The following is an 18,488-nucleotide window of genomic DNA, read 5'->3' on the forward strand; positions in this document are numbered from 1 at the left end:
CCAGCCCCTCCTCCCACTTTTCACCTGACCTCAGTCCCAGTGACTATTTCCTTTTACCTAAACTGAAAAATGTCCTAAAAGACATAATTTTGGGACTATAGCAAACATCAAAAAGAGTGTAACGGACATGCAGAAGACCATAGCGGTTGAAGACTTAAAGCGTGCGCTGCTGACAAAAGTGGGAACAATGTCTCTATTGGCATGTGGCTGCCAAAGGGCAGACTAAGTCTCCTTCAAACTACTTTGAAGGGAACAATATTCATGTTTGAAAAAGAAAACTTTGGTGGATAAAAATACTTTTCTGCCATATCTTATTTTTCTGCTTGTAGCTCAAGAGGTCCCTTTAAAGAAAATGGTAAGCTGAAAGGGTTCCCCTAAGTGTATGAGGTTAAATGCCCTTGCCTTAGTAGATTAAATAGCACAGAAAATTAGTAAAGTTTATTTGAAGAATATACAAAATGCCAAAAAAAAAAAAAGAGGATTCATTCTAATTTAAATAAGAGTAATGGTGCTCTTAATTAAAATAGATGCACACAATTGAGTAACAAAGCTAGTTAGTACATGAAAATAAATGCTAAAAATTCAAGATAATTTATGAATGAAAATTACCTGCTGCATTAGGTGCGAGAGCAGCACATGAAACAAATAATATATATGTTAATATTTTAGTAATATTTACATGCAAATCAGTCAAAACAAAATAGGCAGACGATTTCTAATAACTTTCTAAGCATGTGCAACTCACATTTTATGCTACAGTGCCAAAAAAATCTAAGCTTTATGTACAATGAAATAATTTTACTACAAAATAAGCATACTGATTAAGCAAAACACACCTGATGCATAAATAAATAAAACAAGCAAAATGCAATCTAGAAGCAACAATCTAAATTTCTATTCAAGTGAAGGAAGTACAATAATAGTTCCAAAACTTAATGAAAATTTAGAACATTATCCTTCTTCCAACACATTTCTACTAATGATTTTCAAATGTTATTTCTTACCTCCATGATCAGCTTTTAATAAATGCAGAGAAAAAAAGAAAATTGTAATTTTTATGTAAAGCTACATCTAATCTAATGTCAATAATTTGTGATAGAAAGTTCAGTATGAGTTTTTAAAATATATACATACAAGTACAAACTTTGAAATCAGGATACAGAGCTTAGCAGTTTGTTACGGTGTATTGTTTGTTAATCTTGAGAAGCACAATTCTGACTTATGTCAAAATTTAAAAAGTATGTTCCCTCAAATTTTGAGGAAAAAAAGGGAAAAAGAATGCATGTACAGAACAAAATAGTTATATTTGCTTTAAACTCCTGGTTAAATGCTTGTATCACAAAAGCAACCAAAAGAAAAAAAAAAAGAAAGAAGAAAAATCAGAAGTCAGAATAAAAGATGCACATGAATAGTAATTACAATAAAAATTCTTTTAAAGAGTTTTCTAAGCATTAAAATACATGAATGTTCATATCTTAAAACATTTTATATGAATGTAAATGTATACAAATATTAGTTGTAGACTTAATAAGAACTAAAGGTGATTTCACGGTGAATATTAATTTATATGCCAAAAGCTTGAAATAATCACAGAATTGCCTATTATAGTACAACTAAAGATTTTCGTATTTTTAAATTGAATTATTTCATGATCTAGTCATTATGGGCCTGTTTTCTCCCAGTTTTAAGATGAAGATCTTGATGATATGTCATCATATTTTCAACGGAGTGAGTACATCAATACCAAAGAATAAAATTACGTATTGGTTTAAAAATATGTAACTGATTGTTGATAAGCATGTTAAATGCAAAGTAATTAGTACATTAATAGGTTAAATTTAATGAAGCTTATAGGTAGATGAATATGAATGCATACACAAAGGAGCAGCATAGAATAACTTCTTTCAAGATTATTCTTTTAAACAATGAGAAAAATGTTAACGTATGAAATTGAATAACATTTCAGATAAATCTGGTAGTAAGGTTATTAAGATTCATTGAACAAAGTTTGACAGATGTAGCACATATACATATATTAAATAAGAAAGCTTAGCATTATTACTTTTTGATTGTTTCCGTTTCTTGCAATCATAATCTAGTCGACGTCCTTGAAGTTTTTTACGATGATGCTGACAAGAAATTAAAAGTGTCTCAAAATGTGTGAACAAATTTTATAAATAGTGAAATTAGCAGATCTTAAAACATAGCAATTAAGCATTTCAACTTCAACATGAAATCAAATTATCGATAAATATACTTCATAGTTAACTGGTTTATAACTTGTTTGTTACAAAGTATGTCAACAGTTTGAGTCTCATTGCCATTTCTAATCAAATTAAAAATTTGCATACCTAAATATTATAACATAATGAAATGTAATTTGTGACGTTAATCAATCTGCCTTACTGTTAATATTACATCTGCATATAATGTACTCATTAACCTGTTCAGGACCAGCAGAAAGTGGAAGAAATGCTTTCCCCACCTGCATCATAATAAAATAGCAAAATATAATTAAAATGAATGTAATCTTATTAAAACTTTCATGAACTATACCTTCGATAAGGATTAAGACCAAATTTGGTGAATGTTGTTAGCATATTAATTGGGATGGAACTGGAAATAAATTTTTGAATGCGCACAGTGAAACAACGAATTTGCAGGTCCTCAGCAAAAAAAAATAATATAAGAGGTAAAAATAATAGTCTAAGCAAAGTAATTAACGTCTAAGCCGTAGAACGGTATAATAGATATGAATGAGCAGATGTTAGAGTTGTGGGAAAGGGGATTCAATCAGATTTAGAAATGCCTAAATGCTAACACTTGCATTGTCACTCTTAAGCCTTTCCTCCTCCCTACTCATGGAACTAAATGCCTGTAGTATTATTACAATGTCAGGGGCAACATTGAACATTTATGGAACGCAAGTTATTAATAAATAATTTAGAGTTGGGTTTGATTTATGCTCAGGTGAGGAACTTATTATGTATGCTATAGTTCTTTTCTTCTTTCTACTTAAGAACGGGTGCATTAGCAACAAAAAAAAACGACAACAGGAAGATCACGGCTAAAGGGAGGAGAAGGGGTATTTGCGTGATTGCTTGAGAACGCTAAGAATGGAAATGTGGAGCAGGAGAGTAGGATATTTTCTTTGTAGAGTTTTACTCTCTTTGTGGAGCAACTCCACAGATCTGGAGCAGTTGGCAACCCTGGGTGCAAATTTGCAACAAAAAAATTAAAGAATTTTAGAAATACAAGGACCTAAATTATTTTTCTTCTGTACAGGAAGAAGAGCTGTGTTTTAGGAAAATTTTCAACTGCACCATTTTAATTTTTTGAACAGCACCATTTCCTAAACTGAAGAAGGAATTGGTCACAATTTAAAAACACGTCTGCAGTTTTTACAATAGGTATTTGCAGGGTCTGACAAAGCTCAGGCACTATGTTGAACAGGCAACTAAAAAATACTTTAGACCATTTGCTCTTTTAAGACAAGAATCTTTTAGAAATCAAAGCTGAATTTTCAGCAAACTTAGAGAAGTAATCTGTACCCAAAATTTGCTCTGGGTTTCTAAGGTTTAACAATTTTGGTCAGTCTCTGGGTATGTCCAATTTTTGCTGTAAAAAGCAGATCCAAATGAAATGATTTAGTGTGTAAATATTAGGATACTTAAAAAGACTCATGAGAAAGGTTAGCTTACAAAAATGAGAGAAAGTTCAGTGAAAGATTGTTACAACGAACACAAAAAAGTAGTAAAGAAAATTCTAGACATGATGGGCTGCTCATTATAAATAATTTTCTATTTTCAGAGGTTAAAAATCAATAATAAAGTTATGATATAAAATGAACCCATCACTATCATCTATTTTTCATTCTTATTTTTTAAAATTAAAATGCATATCCAAAGTAAAATGTTTTTTATTTAAAATAGTGAATTGAATTCCATAACTATGTTCTTCATGCAATGCACATTTCTGTTACGGGAATACTTAAAGATTTTTTTTTTAATTCAATAGTTGATTAACACATATAATGCAGACATTGGATGTATCACAAATTTTATCTTTCTGAATAGCAAGTTAGCAAATAACAGAAATTTGAACTTTACCTTAGAATTTCAGCAAAATTATGATGAATATCAGAAAAGGAAAAATAAAATTATTCTATCTTTAACATAAATTCATTGATATTGCCTCATAAACCATTTTTAATTAAGTGATTATTGTTGTAATCTGTACAGTACACATTATACTAAGTTCTTACGATAAAATGGATATATCATGTTTTGCTCATATTGAAATATTGTAGAAAAGAAAAATATGTATATTATGTACAATAAAGTTAAGTGGATATTTAACCTAAGCTAATAACAATTCTTTTAGGCTTTAATTCAAATTTAATTTTTACTTTCCATCACAACACAAATACATATATGAAAACCATTACCATAACATCTTTAAGATCTTTCGTTTGTAAATGATGCAGAGGCTCAAGGAAGTTCTGTTTTACATTATCTTCAAGAGCATATTTAACTTCAGCCATTTGTTTCAAGGCTTCTCCACATTCAATTAAACTTAAACCTGAAAGAAATAATAATAATAATAACAAGATGTCTGACAAAATTATCTTGAATTTAGTCATTAACATTAAAAAATCAAAATACATCATTAAATAACATAACATGCTTTCAAAACATGCCAGCAGTTTTGAGCAAAGCGCTATTTTGATATCATGTTAATTTATAAACTGGCTCAATTTCATGAAAGATCAATCAATATTCATAAAACTCCTTACTAATTCATGAACTTCTCAAAGCAAATTTTGTTTTTACATTTATATGCAAGAGTACATCAAAATCTAGTTTTTATTGAATAGATGCAAAATATCAATGCAGTTCAAAAATGTTACAGCTAATAATTTGTTCATATGAGAATACATTTGAACATAAACTAAATTAGAGCAACTTTTTGCAAAAAAAAAAAAAAAAGAAAGAAAGAAAGAAAAATTTTTCAGCAGGCATTTAGTGACTGAACAACAAAACATATTTAAATCACTAAGTTTCCTTTCAAAATATGCTTCAAAAATATTAAAGCTTATAATATTTCCTCTGCACAAAGTGTACGAATGCAGTTCTAGACTGAATGAAATTTAGAAGAGTGTTTAATAAGCATTACAAAAACATGAAGGGCTCACAATACAATTACTTTTTAAATTGAATAAGTCCTAAAATTTAGTTTAAACAATTTTTCAGTAATTAGTATTCTGCAAGATGCTCTTCCAGCAAATTATAAAGTTAAATTGTAAGCTGAAAAATCGCAAATTAACTAAACTATTACTGTTGAAATAACTAATTGTTCCCTTAGAAAACAAGCAAACTGAAAGAAAGTTTGACACATAATTCATACTTAGTGTTACTTATGCTTTCCCTTTAAAATTTGAGCTGCAATGATTTATCATAAAAAATAGATACTCAACTGTAAGAAGATACTACAAACTTATACTTGAAATATAGTGCACATTTTTTAAACACAGAGCAGTCAAGGTAAATGTGGCACCTAAGCAAAAAATATAGAAACTAAAGATAGTAGTAGCATTTGCCACACTCCCCAAAAGATTTTTATACAACTAATGCTGTGGGGTTGGGGTGGTCTGACATTGTCTCTCTTTTTATTTTCTTTTTTTGAAAATCAGTTATTTTGATAAGATCTGTTGTTCATATTTAACATTATGGATGAGCAAAATTATGAATGAGTATTTTTTTAAGTTGTCGGAAAACATCTCTTAAAAATTATTAAATTAGTTAAACCTGTATTTTAAGTGACAATTTTTATGTTTTAGTAATATTTTTGGAAAGCTAATTTGTGTTTGTTACTTTTTCTGGTTTACAAAAAAAAGTGGTGACTTGAAATAACAAAAAAATAACTTCTACTCAGTTCTGGCGACCAGATTATCTTCCCAACCCTGGTCCCTGGATGGGGGAAGGGGAGTTGCAAATATACACACAGCTCATATGATATTGAAAAACAACAAAATCCACACCTATATATATAGTACACCTAGTATAACATTGCCTTATCTGCAAAAACTACTTTTCGAGAAAATCAATTAAAATGTAATGCACCTTGGCTTACATTCTTGTAGCAAAACACCGACATATCTCAAAAATAAGGTTAATTTTTTTTTCGTGAAAGGCTGTCTTGCATTTTAATAGAACTAATAAAAATGCACTAGGACATGAATATAACTCAAAATCAAGAACTTTTGACGTGTGGTGGTGTTGTATTAGTGCAAGATATGTCATTGCCTTGAGCTGTCAAAGTCAGAAGAGGGATTGTGCCTTCCTGACCCCCTAAATGATGGGCCGGTTTTTACATTCCCTGAGCTAATATTGAAATTGGGAAAAATTAATACTTTTTACAGGGCTGTAGGGTGTTGGCATTTGGAACAGATCACCAAAAGCAGCTGTTACAGTCGAAACTTCATATATTAAAATAGCAAATTGCCGGAAAAAAATTCGATATACAGAAATTTTGACATATTTAAGCAATCTTAGTTTATCATAAAAATCTGATAAAACACTAAAATTAAAGCTAATTTTGCCGACTGTAATGCTGTTTCATTTTTTTGAGTGTTTTCTGTAAGTTTCAGTACTTTTATTAAGGCTTTCGGATTTCTCATAATAGCAGGAACTCCGACCCCCCCCCCTTGCGGAAATACTAATTACACCAGAAATGACAATTTTGGGCCTTCATACATCTTCATTCTTTGGCAACAGAATTTGATCTACAACATTAGGGGATTTTCGTTTTGACAATGTAATTGAGAGAAAAGTAAAAAATCAATCTACTTAACTTGAATAATTTGCAATGAAGTTAAACAGACTAGGAATGATAATCAACAAACAATAGGGATAACTTGAAACTGATTTTACTGTATTACTGGTTGCAACTAAGGTTTGAAATAATCTGGAAGGAATTAAGAACTCCAGAACGGAACAATGACCTATCTACATCCCTCAACCCCAGATTCCTTGCGAGTTTCGTAGCAACCATTAGCGAACATAATTTTCTCTACTTACCTTCATTCCTCATGAGTCTCAAGTGGAAAAAAAATGATACATAAGAGATATTTTGTTACATAGAAACAATTTTTCTATGTAATGGACATGGAAATAAGCTGGGACTTAGATATACAGAAAACTTCAATATGTGGAAGTTTGACTGAACTTGCGATGGAATGATTAGTTTTAAGAGGGCACCAGGCCTCAATTGATGATTGGTTAATTGACAAGGACCACTCTAGTTGGGTCCATATCTTGTTGATGGTCAAACCTTTTGTGTTTATATAATTGAAGTGGTATTCTTGTCATTTATTTATTTTACCTCCAAGTGAGAAGGCCTAATTTAGGTTGCAATTCATTTTTATCAGGTAATTTATTTCTAACAAAAGTGCAGGATCAAGATGACACATAGATGATTCTAGAGGAGGGGGTTCAACCTCTCTAGTTATCTCTGGATTACCTTAAACAATTACTACTTATACTAATGTTACTCTGAACAAAAATTTCCCTCTCCCGGGCCTCAATCTTAAATTTACTCATGAAGAGACTCTTAACTGGCACTTTTCTGAATACCACTACCACGGGTGCACCCCCCTAAATTTCATGAAGCCCCCCTCCCCGAAAAAGGGGGAAAATACCCTTCAAAACAACCCCCCTTAAAATGTCAATGGGACAGTCAGCTCCATGACCCCCCCCCCATAGGTGGGCACCCCTGAGCAATATAGTAAATTGATTTTCAATAAAGAATTAATTTATATTACCAAAAGGCGACTCTTCTCCTAAATCCTTTCCGAATTTCACCATTGCTTCACCTAATGTGCCTTCCGGTTGAGGATAAGCATGCGCTTTGGCACCACCACGCAATTTTGAACTAACCATGAGCTTTGTTCTTGAGGCTAACAGAAAAGAGACAAAAAAATCGTTGATTCATATAATCTTTGATATTTCAGTAGAGAATTTAGAACTTTAACATACACAAGACCTCTTAAGAACTATTTGCTTACAATGCTAGATTTCAATTAGAAAAATAAAATTAAAAAAAAAAAAGAAAGAAAAGAAAAGATAACTACAAAAACATTTTTGGAACACAGTATTCTACTAAAAGACAGAAAAGATTTCTCACATGAACTGTGCGCTAAAAAAGAATGAAAATTAGAATTGATGAAAAGATTAGCTTATAACAACAGCAAAAAAAGTTTTATTTTTTATTTATATATTTATTTTTTAATTGCACACTTTTTTGATATTTAAGTAAATTTTCTAACTAAATTTCTGATTAAAGTTAAAGAAAAAAAGCAGATATTATTATTTAGAAAACAATATTTACCTGGATTTGGTTGTAAATATTCTTTAGTCTTTAAGAGAAGGTCCTCCACTAATTCATTCGTCAAGTCTGTTTTCTATAGCATGATAAAAATAATTTTAGAATATGTTTGAGCGTAAAAAACTACATAAGAGTTTTTTTGGTTTAAGAGCAAAAATATAAAAAAACTATCATTTTGCTGTTTATAATAAAAATAACAGCATTTACAACATAAATGAAATCAGGCATATTAAGTTAAAGGACACAATGCATATGGTTTCTCACACGCAAAAAAAAAATTTAAAATATCATTACCACTATCATCCAGCATAAAGACTTTTTCAGAAAAATATTTTTTTGAATATGTATGAAATAAAACATTTATGTGCCCAAATGAAATATATATTAAAACCAACTAGGTAATTCACAAAAATTTAGTTTCTCTTCATTGTCAATCTATTTAAAGCCTTGAACTGCATTACTTTTAAGACAACAACAAAATATTTTTACTTTCACAAAATACTTAAGAAAATAGAAAAACATGTTGAACTCAAATGCTAAGATATTTGGATAAAACTGTTGAGGGAAGTAAAGAAAAATGATTTTGAAAACAATGGCTATTTTTCCTAATTGATTCGGAATTAGGTTAAAATTTGGACATTGCATTTACAATAATCAAAACAAAGAATATGCAATGTGCAAAAAACAATAAGAAGCAAAAAATATTTTTATGCTCAAAATATCTTTAAAAACTAATTGAAATAGTAATTAGTTCAGTTATATGAAAGAAATTCAGCACGAGGAGTCATTTTAAGGACTTGAAAGTAGGTTTTATAGATGAAATAGGACAATGTCTTCCATTTTGTAGATCTTTTATTTTATAATTTAACACACATACAAACAAATATGCGCGATTTAAAATCAGGAGGGAGATAAATTTGTGGGGCAAATTAAAAACAAATTACAAATTTTATGCCAAGTACTTATTAGCTGGGGAAAATATTTTGAATAAAATAAAAGAAATGTCAATCTAACAGCAATTTTCATTAAAAGGTATTAATTTTATAATGAAATCTACGGTTGTAAGGTTACACGAGTAAACAGTAGTAGAATAATGGGGTCGTTTCCAAAACTTTTAAAGTAATTTTTTCTGAAAGAGCATGCTTAGAAACACAGGATCTGACCATTTTTTGATAAATTTGTTTAGGTTTAATATTTTAAAAAAATTACTTAAATCGGAGCACTTTCATTGTTTACGGCTTCTGCCGATGACATCACAAATGATGAAATGCCATTCACAGTGCAAAATATTTAATGCACATCTTTACTCATGTGTATTGGCAACAATATGGTTGGTAGCAAACGTAGAGCACAATTTTAATTTGCTCCATGATTATCATATTGTGGAACCGCTGTAGAAAGATGCGGCAAAGTGCATCATTTGTGATGTCATTAAGACCACGCCTTGTTTAAAAAATCGGACATATAAAAAAAAAAATGATTTAAAAAAAAACTGTTGGGAAAATGAAAGTATTTTCTGGGCCCATGTTTTTTTTTTTTGCTCATTCTATCCATTTCAATCACTAAAAGTAGCACTTTTGACAGAAAGTAACCACCCCATTGCATACAGAGTGAAGAGAAGATGATAATCTTAAATTCTAGATCAGAGTCAATACACAACTGCTGACTGGTTTAAACACATTCAGGCTTAAGAAGAAAGGTCATGCGAGCCTAGTCGTAAACTAGGAGCCCGGCTCCGAATCGCTGTATAAATTTGACAAGTTTTAAGGGAGTGAGAGGGCCTGGGGACCAAACTGACAAGGGGCCCACATAGGCTCTCCGCAGCCCTTAGCATTGTTTTGGCCAGTCCATACACAAAATAACAATTTAAATTGATTCAACTTTTACAGGGTTCAGAGAAAATTTTCCTTAAAAAAAACCTGTTTTTTCATATTATAATGTTTGTGTTTTAGAAAACTTTATACTTACTTGTAATAAAAGAATATTCTCAATTATCCCCAAATTTTCAAATTCACAAGAATATTTATATTCTCTGAGAACATTCTTGACTCATATTTCTAACTAATCTTTACTAATAATAAAGCAGAAAGTCTCTCTGTCCGGAGGATGTCTGTAGGATGTCCGTAGCATGTCTGTGACGCGCATAGCGCTTAAACCGTTCGGCCGATTTTCATGAAATTTGGCACAAAGTTAGTATGTAGCATGGGGGTGTGCACCTCGAAGCGATTTTTCGAAAATTCGATGTGGTTCTTTTTTTTATTCCAATTTTAAGAAAAAAAGTATCATAAATTACGAAATTATCGTAACGTGGAACCGTAACATGGGCACAAGCCAATTGGCGAGATACGAAATTATCATAACGTGGAACCGCAATGTCGGTACAAGCCAACTGGCGAGAAAATTCACTATACATTATTTGTAAATATACAGGCGAACCAAAAGACCTTTAATTTTTCTATTACGGGCGAAGCCGTGCGGGTGCCACTAGTGTAACAATAAAGTTCCATGATTTGTATGAGGCTCTTTCTTTCTATAATTTTTTAGTGCTTTTTTTAAAAAAAAAAAATCTATTCGATGGCCCTCAAAGCTAATGAATGACAGCATTTTGATATCAAAAGAAAATACTCATGATCAAAAAAACAAATTTTTAAATGGCTTTAAAATATAAAATTCCAATTTTAGTACCAAAAAAAAAAAAAGAAATTTTCCTGTAGATACAAATATTAATTACTTTCAAACTATGAACAAAGCATAATAATAACAATTTTACACCTTTTTATTGCATCACTAATCTTCTCTATTTAAGCAGAGTAAGAGAATGGGCATAAGTCGAGCTTTGAAGTAGCAGTACAGAGAATAATTAGAGACTAAACTTTAGCTTAGACTACTCTCAGATGAAGGGATTCCAAATGCACTTTCATGGAAAATTTTGAACAATCAAACATAAAACAAACATTTCAAAGCCATATATTTGAGAATCTAAAGTGAAAAAAATGTTGCCAGCTTCACATCAAACATATTCATAACAGCTTTGTTCTCATTTATAAGCATGGGGAGTCAATTGAAAACTATGATTAAAAGGAATTATGCTGTCCCTCCTGTGACAAGAACATAAACACAAGAGGTAGTTTAAAATTTAGTACTACTACAGCAAACAAATGCCTACAAACAAAATAACAGACTGTTACTCAGAAACTGCAATTTCACTTTTTTTTGTGTGATTTCTAAAAAAATATTTGCATGCTTTTAAATATTTTAAAGCTAATTTGGGTAAAATGTTATCTCTGGTTACATCTATTATGCATGTCTATAAATGAGAGACTAAACAAAAACGAAATAATATTAAGTAACTTCATTTCAGTTTGCTCCTTATTAATTAAAAGCTTTTGAGGACAATTTTAAGTATATTACAGAGAGTAAAAAGATTGCTTTTTAGACTAACAAAAAGTGACCTATGCAAAAAAAAAGTCAGTGACTTCAAAATTAAGTTATCCTTCTGAAAAGCTGCAAGAAAAAAGTAAGAAAAACTATTTCAATATTAAAAGCTACTCTCTGGAGTCACTTTCTTGAAAATAGAGAATTTTACATACATCAATAACTTTCCCTCACTTTAAAAATATTTAAGGAATTAATTGCATGTCAATTCAAGTCTTAAGGCTTTTAAACAAACAGTAAAATCAATGAATGAAATCATTCATACCCTTTCCATTTCTGTATATTCTTCAGTGAATTTGGTTCCTTCAGCCCCTCCAATCTTTTCACTCATATACTAGAAAAATAAGGTAAAATACAATTGAATAAATTAGTAACTCAATGACATAAAATGATGTAAGCACTGACTCAGGCACGTAGCTAGGATTTTGTTAAGGGGGGGGTCCAAGGTTGCACGAACTTTAAAAATGGAAGCATGCTAAATCAGAAGCATTAACTGTTAATTGTATAAATTAATACTATTCCAATCAAAACTACAATTAATAAGTATGATAATTAGCTTAATTAAGTAATGATATAATATAAGTATGATAGTTAAAGCTTTGCAATATATTTGCTTTCAAAAAAAAAAAAACGCTCAATAAATGCTCCATAATTCCCCACTCCTGACTGTTTTGAATTGGATTTTGAACTGCATTTAATGCTTCTATGGACGAAAATATCGCCAAGGCTCATTAAAGAGAAGCTCGAACTGTCTTAATTCATTTAAATTTTTAGGATTCATTCAACGATAAGAAATGGAATGATACTTCTAATCTTCATCCTTTTTAATAATATTTTCATATAAAAGCTTATTAGGAAAACATTAAAGCTGTTCAAACAATGAAAATACATAGGAAGTGTCGTTGCTCGTTAATAAGTATTTTCTTGTTATGTATTGCTAAAATAAATATCTAAGGATCAGTTATGGTATTTACGATGAATTAAGTTAAACGATAAAATATCTTTGTCACAATTTTGAAGAAAATTTGAATGATAATTTGTTTATAAATACTATTTTTAAGGCTATCAATGATATTAAACATTTTTCTTGGACATTTTCTATTTAAGGAGTTTCGCATGCAGGGTCATTTAAGGGTGATAAGAGGAAGTATTACTTTTAGAACTTTGGAAATTGAATGAATACACTTACGAACACATTGTATTTACATAGTATTTTATGTATAGATATGTCTTTACCCCTCTTCAGGAAAACAAATAAACTAAATCAAATCTGTAGTTCTGTTCTTTTATGCTGATTCAAAACAATTTGTGCAAAATGTTCCATTCTAAATTTAAAATTTCAATTTAAACACTTGTAGGGGAAATGACCGATAGTAACAATAATGGATCATCACAACAAAATTTGACACTTTAAACCTAGTTATTTCACTAACAATATGGAAAGATAAAAATTTACATTTCTACATTTGGCGGGTAGTCATCCGATTTCGTTCCTTTAGGAAGTAATCTTTGCCCTATTTTGTGATAATGCGGCAGCACCAAAATTAGATATTACTGTAAAAAGCTAATCATCTTTCGGTGACAAATATAAAACGTTTATAGGTAGTTTGAAGCCTCAGTTAGCAAACATTTTGCTCTAAGTCATGAGATGTTTTTAAAAAAGGACAAATCTCTTGTAAAAACTCTAAAAAAAGTTGTAAATTAAAAATCTAGATACGATATAAATTGATATTTTGAAATTACATAACAACTAGAAGATCGCCTGTCAAGATATGATGGATGAAAATTGATTCCACATTTGAACGAAGCAATTGCCTGTTTGGTGACATTTTGATAGTTGACATTTTAAACCCTAACTCCAGTGGATTAACCCTAAGCTTCAGTAGATAGGGTTCAACGTTGACCACTTTTTCGTTTCTTCATTCCCCTGAAATGACACAGTCTTACCAGTAAAACAGTTAAGTTACTGGATCCAGTTCAGCCTTGTTACAATAAAGCCTTTCCCTGCATTTTAAACATTACCAAAACTTGTTATCAAATTATCATTGCGTGGCGCGAGTTTCATTGTTGATGAGGTCGAGAGCGTTACTCGATCATTGGCTATTATATTTATAAGGATAAGAACAACTACTATTATTTTTGCATTTGGAGTCTACTGTGCTTTTTAACTATGAATGTACAGATACTTATTAAATAATTCTTGAATACAAAAAAGTCATTAAATAGCTATCAAAAAATTTGTTAAATGAAGCATATGCACGAATATTATATAGTATTTTATTCGAAAAATGGAACTAGATTATAGAAGAAAATATATATTTTCAGTTAAACTAATTAATAACTTTTTCTTTTGACCTCATGAAAACAATTCAGTCAGTACTTCAAAATATAGATTTAAAATAATTTCATTGTGAAATATATATGTATCTTTAAACTTATACATCTTTACACACATGCGTTAATCATTCCAAAGTTGAAAATTAAAAAACCAAACACATTCAATTTTTTTTTAATTCAATTTCTTTGTTTTTTTTTTCAACTTTGATATCATTGAAATCAATTTTGTTACATTAGTATTAACCTTTATTTATTCATTTCTATTTTTTACTACCTCCAGATACATATTTTTTCCCCTGTTTCATAAATCATATATAAATACGCAAAACATTCGCAAAAATTCTAGTTTTTTTCGGTACATTTTTGCTCAGAAAGAGTGAAAGAAAAAAAAATCTGTTACCTTGTGATGAAAATTAATAAATATTCAGAACGAATTTCCAGACATTAGTTTCATGGTTGTAGAAAGGCATTTGATGAATGCTAAAAGTTGCGAGCTTCCGGGACACAATGATATAAGTAATCCATCATTGTTAGGAATGAAAATTATAAGTGAGATAAATTGAATTGATTGGTTAAAAAATGAAATGATATTCGATTCTGTTTTTGTCAGAACAAAATTTTAAATAAATGAGAAAACAATGCATAAAATTGCTCCTATATCTAAAAAAAAGAAAAAAAAAACACATTAAAAAACTGCAATACAACTTACCCAGTGGGGGTTGGCCAATTTTTTCTTATGAGTTTATGGTTTTACTCCTGATTTTTCCCTTTTACTTTGGAGGAAAACATTCGTGCAAACAACCCATACCAATGGCAGCAATAGAGAAAGTGAATGTGCGAAAAGAGTTCTGCACTATCCATGACTCTAGGGGCCTTAGGCACCTTCTAAAAAGACGGCGGCTGACCCCACAACTGTCCTCTTTGTATGACCTTCCCTCAAAAACATTCCGACAAATTTCCTGTCTCCGACTTTTCATCATTGGTGACTCTCATCAATCTTTCGTTGACAATAAATGTTTGTTTACGAGCTGCTGGCGATTTCCTTGCGGGGAGTAAGATAATGTCTCCTTTTCGGATATTTTCGGATAGCTGCTGGCGATTTTCTTGCGGGGCAGGGGACTAATAAGATAATGTCTCCTTTGGGCAGGTCTGCGACGCGTACCACGGAATGAAGACTTCTGTCGCCCCCCCCCCCCACCACCACTCCCAGAGGTTCTATTGTTCTGAACTAAACTGAACGTGAAAAAGTTATCGATTAATAAAAATATTTAGGACAAAAGAATTTTTTATTTATTTATTTTTTTTTTTTTGGAAAATTCTGTTTATGTAAGTGCAGGAGGACAGTGACCTATCGGGAAGGGGGGGGGGGGGGGTCCGGACCCCATGGACCCCCCCCTTGGCTACGTCCCTGACTGACTGGACATGCAATTAATTCTTAGCAATAAAATTTCATCAAGAGTAGTTGACAAATGATGTGTGTTCTGGCATAGTTCCTTTTTTTTTAAATTAATTATTATTATTATTATTTTTTTTTTTTTTTGATGCAGGTTCAGTTATATAGTTTTAGACAAGCATCTGCTCTTTTTCTGTTTTTCAGGTATAAAAGGGTAATAACTTATTTCAAATTTTATCTTCTTCTTTCTTATTCCTTCTAACAAATCAGAATTTGTTTTGTCCAATTTACGATTTTATCGTATTTGGCGTGGTGGGGAATGCTTAGCACGGGCTTTGAAGATGTCTATACCATAATCTTATAAAATGTTAAAAAAAGATCCCACAAAACTATAAAATGTACAAAAAGGCAATTCTCGCTTCCACCATAAAAAGTTGCTACATTTTTCACATAAAACCAAGTCTGCTGTTTTAATTAGTATCTTTGGAAACACTTATTTAACAACTTTACCATCTTTATACATAAAGGACTGATCTCTGTCCGGATGTCCAGGGTAAACTTCAAAACTATTGGAGCGATTTTAACCATTTTTTCACCATAGATAGCTACATAATCGGGAAACAACCTAGGCTATAATTTATTGCTAAAAAACTTAGTTTAAGAACATCGTGATCGAAATCAGTAAATGTCATGTAATTTCCACATCAAATGATTAAAGATTAAACCTATTGTTTCGAAAATTTGTTGCCTAACAACAGGAACATTAAAAGTAATCATAATGTAAATTTTGAATCAAGGCTTCTCCTGAGCAAACATGAGTCTAAAGTCATTTAAACATCTGAAAACTCACTTTTTGCACACTTAGGTAAACATAGTAGAGAGCATTTTTCTTTTTTTTTTTTTTGTGTGTGTGTGTACTATTTAAGTAAATAAAGCGCACAGTTTTTTTTTTTTTTAGTGATCTTTGTTTTTGTTAGATAGATTTTGGAAATTCTTCAAATTTTTAAATGCTTCACTTTGCACTTTCGTTTCTAAATGAATACTCTTTCGTTCTTTATACTTATTGCTGTTTTACTTTTATGGGTAAGGATGAAGCTCAATTTTTAATGACGTCAAAGCGGTGTGTTTTGAGTTCTTTCAATTAAAACAGAAAACAAAAGTAGCGATTGTTTCTCACAATTATTACTGACCCAGGCAACGCCGGGTATTTTTGCTAGTATATATATATATGTACACAGATAAATATTTAAATAAGTTACCTTACAATGTTTATAGTGACTATATTAATATTAGATATCATTTTTATAATACATACAGTGGCTTGGCAATCACACATCAACATAATAGCAGTGGTGTACCTAGCATGGGTGACACCCACCTGGAGAGATAATTTAAGCTGTCAGCACCCCCCCCCCTGCCCCTACAAATGTAAAAAAAAAAGTTACAATATTCTATGTAAATATGAAATTCATACAATTTTCAGAAAGAACTATTTTTTTCGTTTTAACGAAACTTTAATTAGGATAATGTACAGCAGACAAATTAAAACTATGAATGTTTTTCTTCCACCTATGAGCCCTCAAGCCTGAACACCTTTTTTATTTAAAACATTTTTTCTTTGATTAATTAAATTTTATTTTTTTTATCTTTTGGTGCAACTTCTTTATTTTTATTTATTTATTTTTTGCGCTAACAAATCTGTGACTCCACTTCGCTTTTTTTTCTCTTCAAAAACCGTAAACCTGCGTACCATCATTTCCCCCCCCCTTTTTTTTTTTTGCACGTTTTTTTTTTTTTTTTTGCCCTTTTTTGAAGCCAAGGTTGGCGCCCTCTTGCAGGACCCAGTCTGCTCCACTACTAGGTCTCTGACAATATGAACCTAATCCTGAGTATAGTAGGATTCAATCCATGATGTGGGATGGAAATAAGGGAGGTACGGGGGTTTTCCCTCCGGAAAATTTTTATATTTAAAAAGGCATTTGAGCTTCCTATTTTTCAAAATTTGCAATTCTTCCCTGGGTGTCACCCCTTAGACGATTGACACCCAGGGCACTCTGTGCTAATTTTCCAATAAATATTAAATAAATAATTAATTTCGCTTTTGATATTAAAAAAAATTGAGTACCAATGTTGAATATTTTTGCTGTTTCTCAATGAAGATGGTTTATCAATTAAAATAAGTTTTAAGCGCTATATTCATCTTTAAACTATGCGGTTTTCATTCTACACACAATAAAAAATAAGTTAGTTACAATATTGTACAATATTTACAAGTAAAATTATAACAGAAGTTGTTAGCGTAATGTGGTCAAACATGCCAGAGAGGCGGACCAGCATACCCCATGCACGAGAAACTTTGGACCACTTTACAAGGTTAGGTTGAAAATTTAATGTAAAAAACGTTAATGAATTCAAAATTTTCGAAAAAATCTGGGGTGATAAGAAATATTTTCGAGAAACTTATAGTAGAAAATGAAACTGCTCATTTAATTGTTTGATGAAATAAAAAATGAAAAGGTAGAAAGCAATCCAACGTTCCTTTAACTCCTTCGAGATGAAATAAATCTTCAATACAGCACGTTAAAATTTAACAACATGAAATGTCAAGACAAAAACAATTTAGGGAATAATAAACAGCAGAAAAGAGAAATGATGTAACAAATGTCAATACCTGGTTGGCTTTATTAATTTGCTTTTTGAGGCCGGCAAACGCCATGTCGTTGTTTTGTTGGTTTTCTTAAATCACAGCAAAAAGTTTTATGAAATGAATTTACACAATGAAGTTAACTGTGAAAGAGACAAAATATTTTATAAATACAACACAAACAAAGGAAGGCATCAATAAAAATTTGACATAGTTTTTGACAAAATGTTACATAGCAAATAAGTAAAAAAAAGATACAGTGAAATCCCCTTACAATGAAACATCCATTACAAC

General features: G+C 30.8%; 1 protein-coding gene across 7 annotated transcripts in view; it reads right to left on the bottom strand.

Moving 5' to 3' along the window:
- Positions 1–18,488, bottom strand: part of LOC129221499 (endophilin-A-like) — a 149,928-nt gene that overhangs the window by 25,589 nt on the left and 105,851 nt on the right. For 6 of the 7 annotated variants that reach the window (XM_054855990.1, XM_054855987.1, XM_054855989.1 and 3 more), the window contains 7 exons: positions 18,222–18,337; positions 12,086–12,154; positions 8,389–8,461; positions 7,823–7,957; positions 4,448–4,581; positions 2,063–2,129; positions 610–630 (listed from right to left, as the gene is read on the bottom strand). In XM_054855990.1, the coding sequence (XP_054711965.1) occupies positions 610–630; positions 2,063–2,129; positions 4,448–4,581; positions 7,823–7,957; positions 8,389–8,461; positions 12,086–12,154; positions 18,222–18,266 (544 nt within the window). In that variant the 5' untranslated portion in view covers positions 18,267–18,337. The remainder of the gene's footprint in view (positions 1–609; positions 631–2,062; positions 2,130–4,447; positions 4,582–7,822; positions 7,958–8,388; positions 8,462–12,085; positions 12,155–18,221; positions 18,338–18,488) is intronic. The other variant, XM_054855986.1, reaches the window with a different exon arrangement.

The sequence above is a fragment of the Uloborus diversus genome, chromosome 4 (genome assembly GCF_026930045.1).
Source record: "Uloborus diversus isolate 005 chromosome 4, Udiv.v.3.1, whole genome shotgun sequence".
Taxonomy (NCBI): domain Eukaryota; kingdom Metazoa; phylum Arthropoda; class Arachnida; order Araneae; family Uloboridae; genus Uloborus; species Uloborus diversus.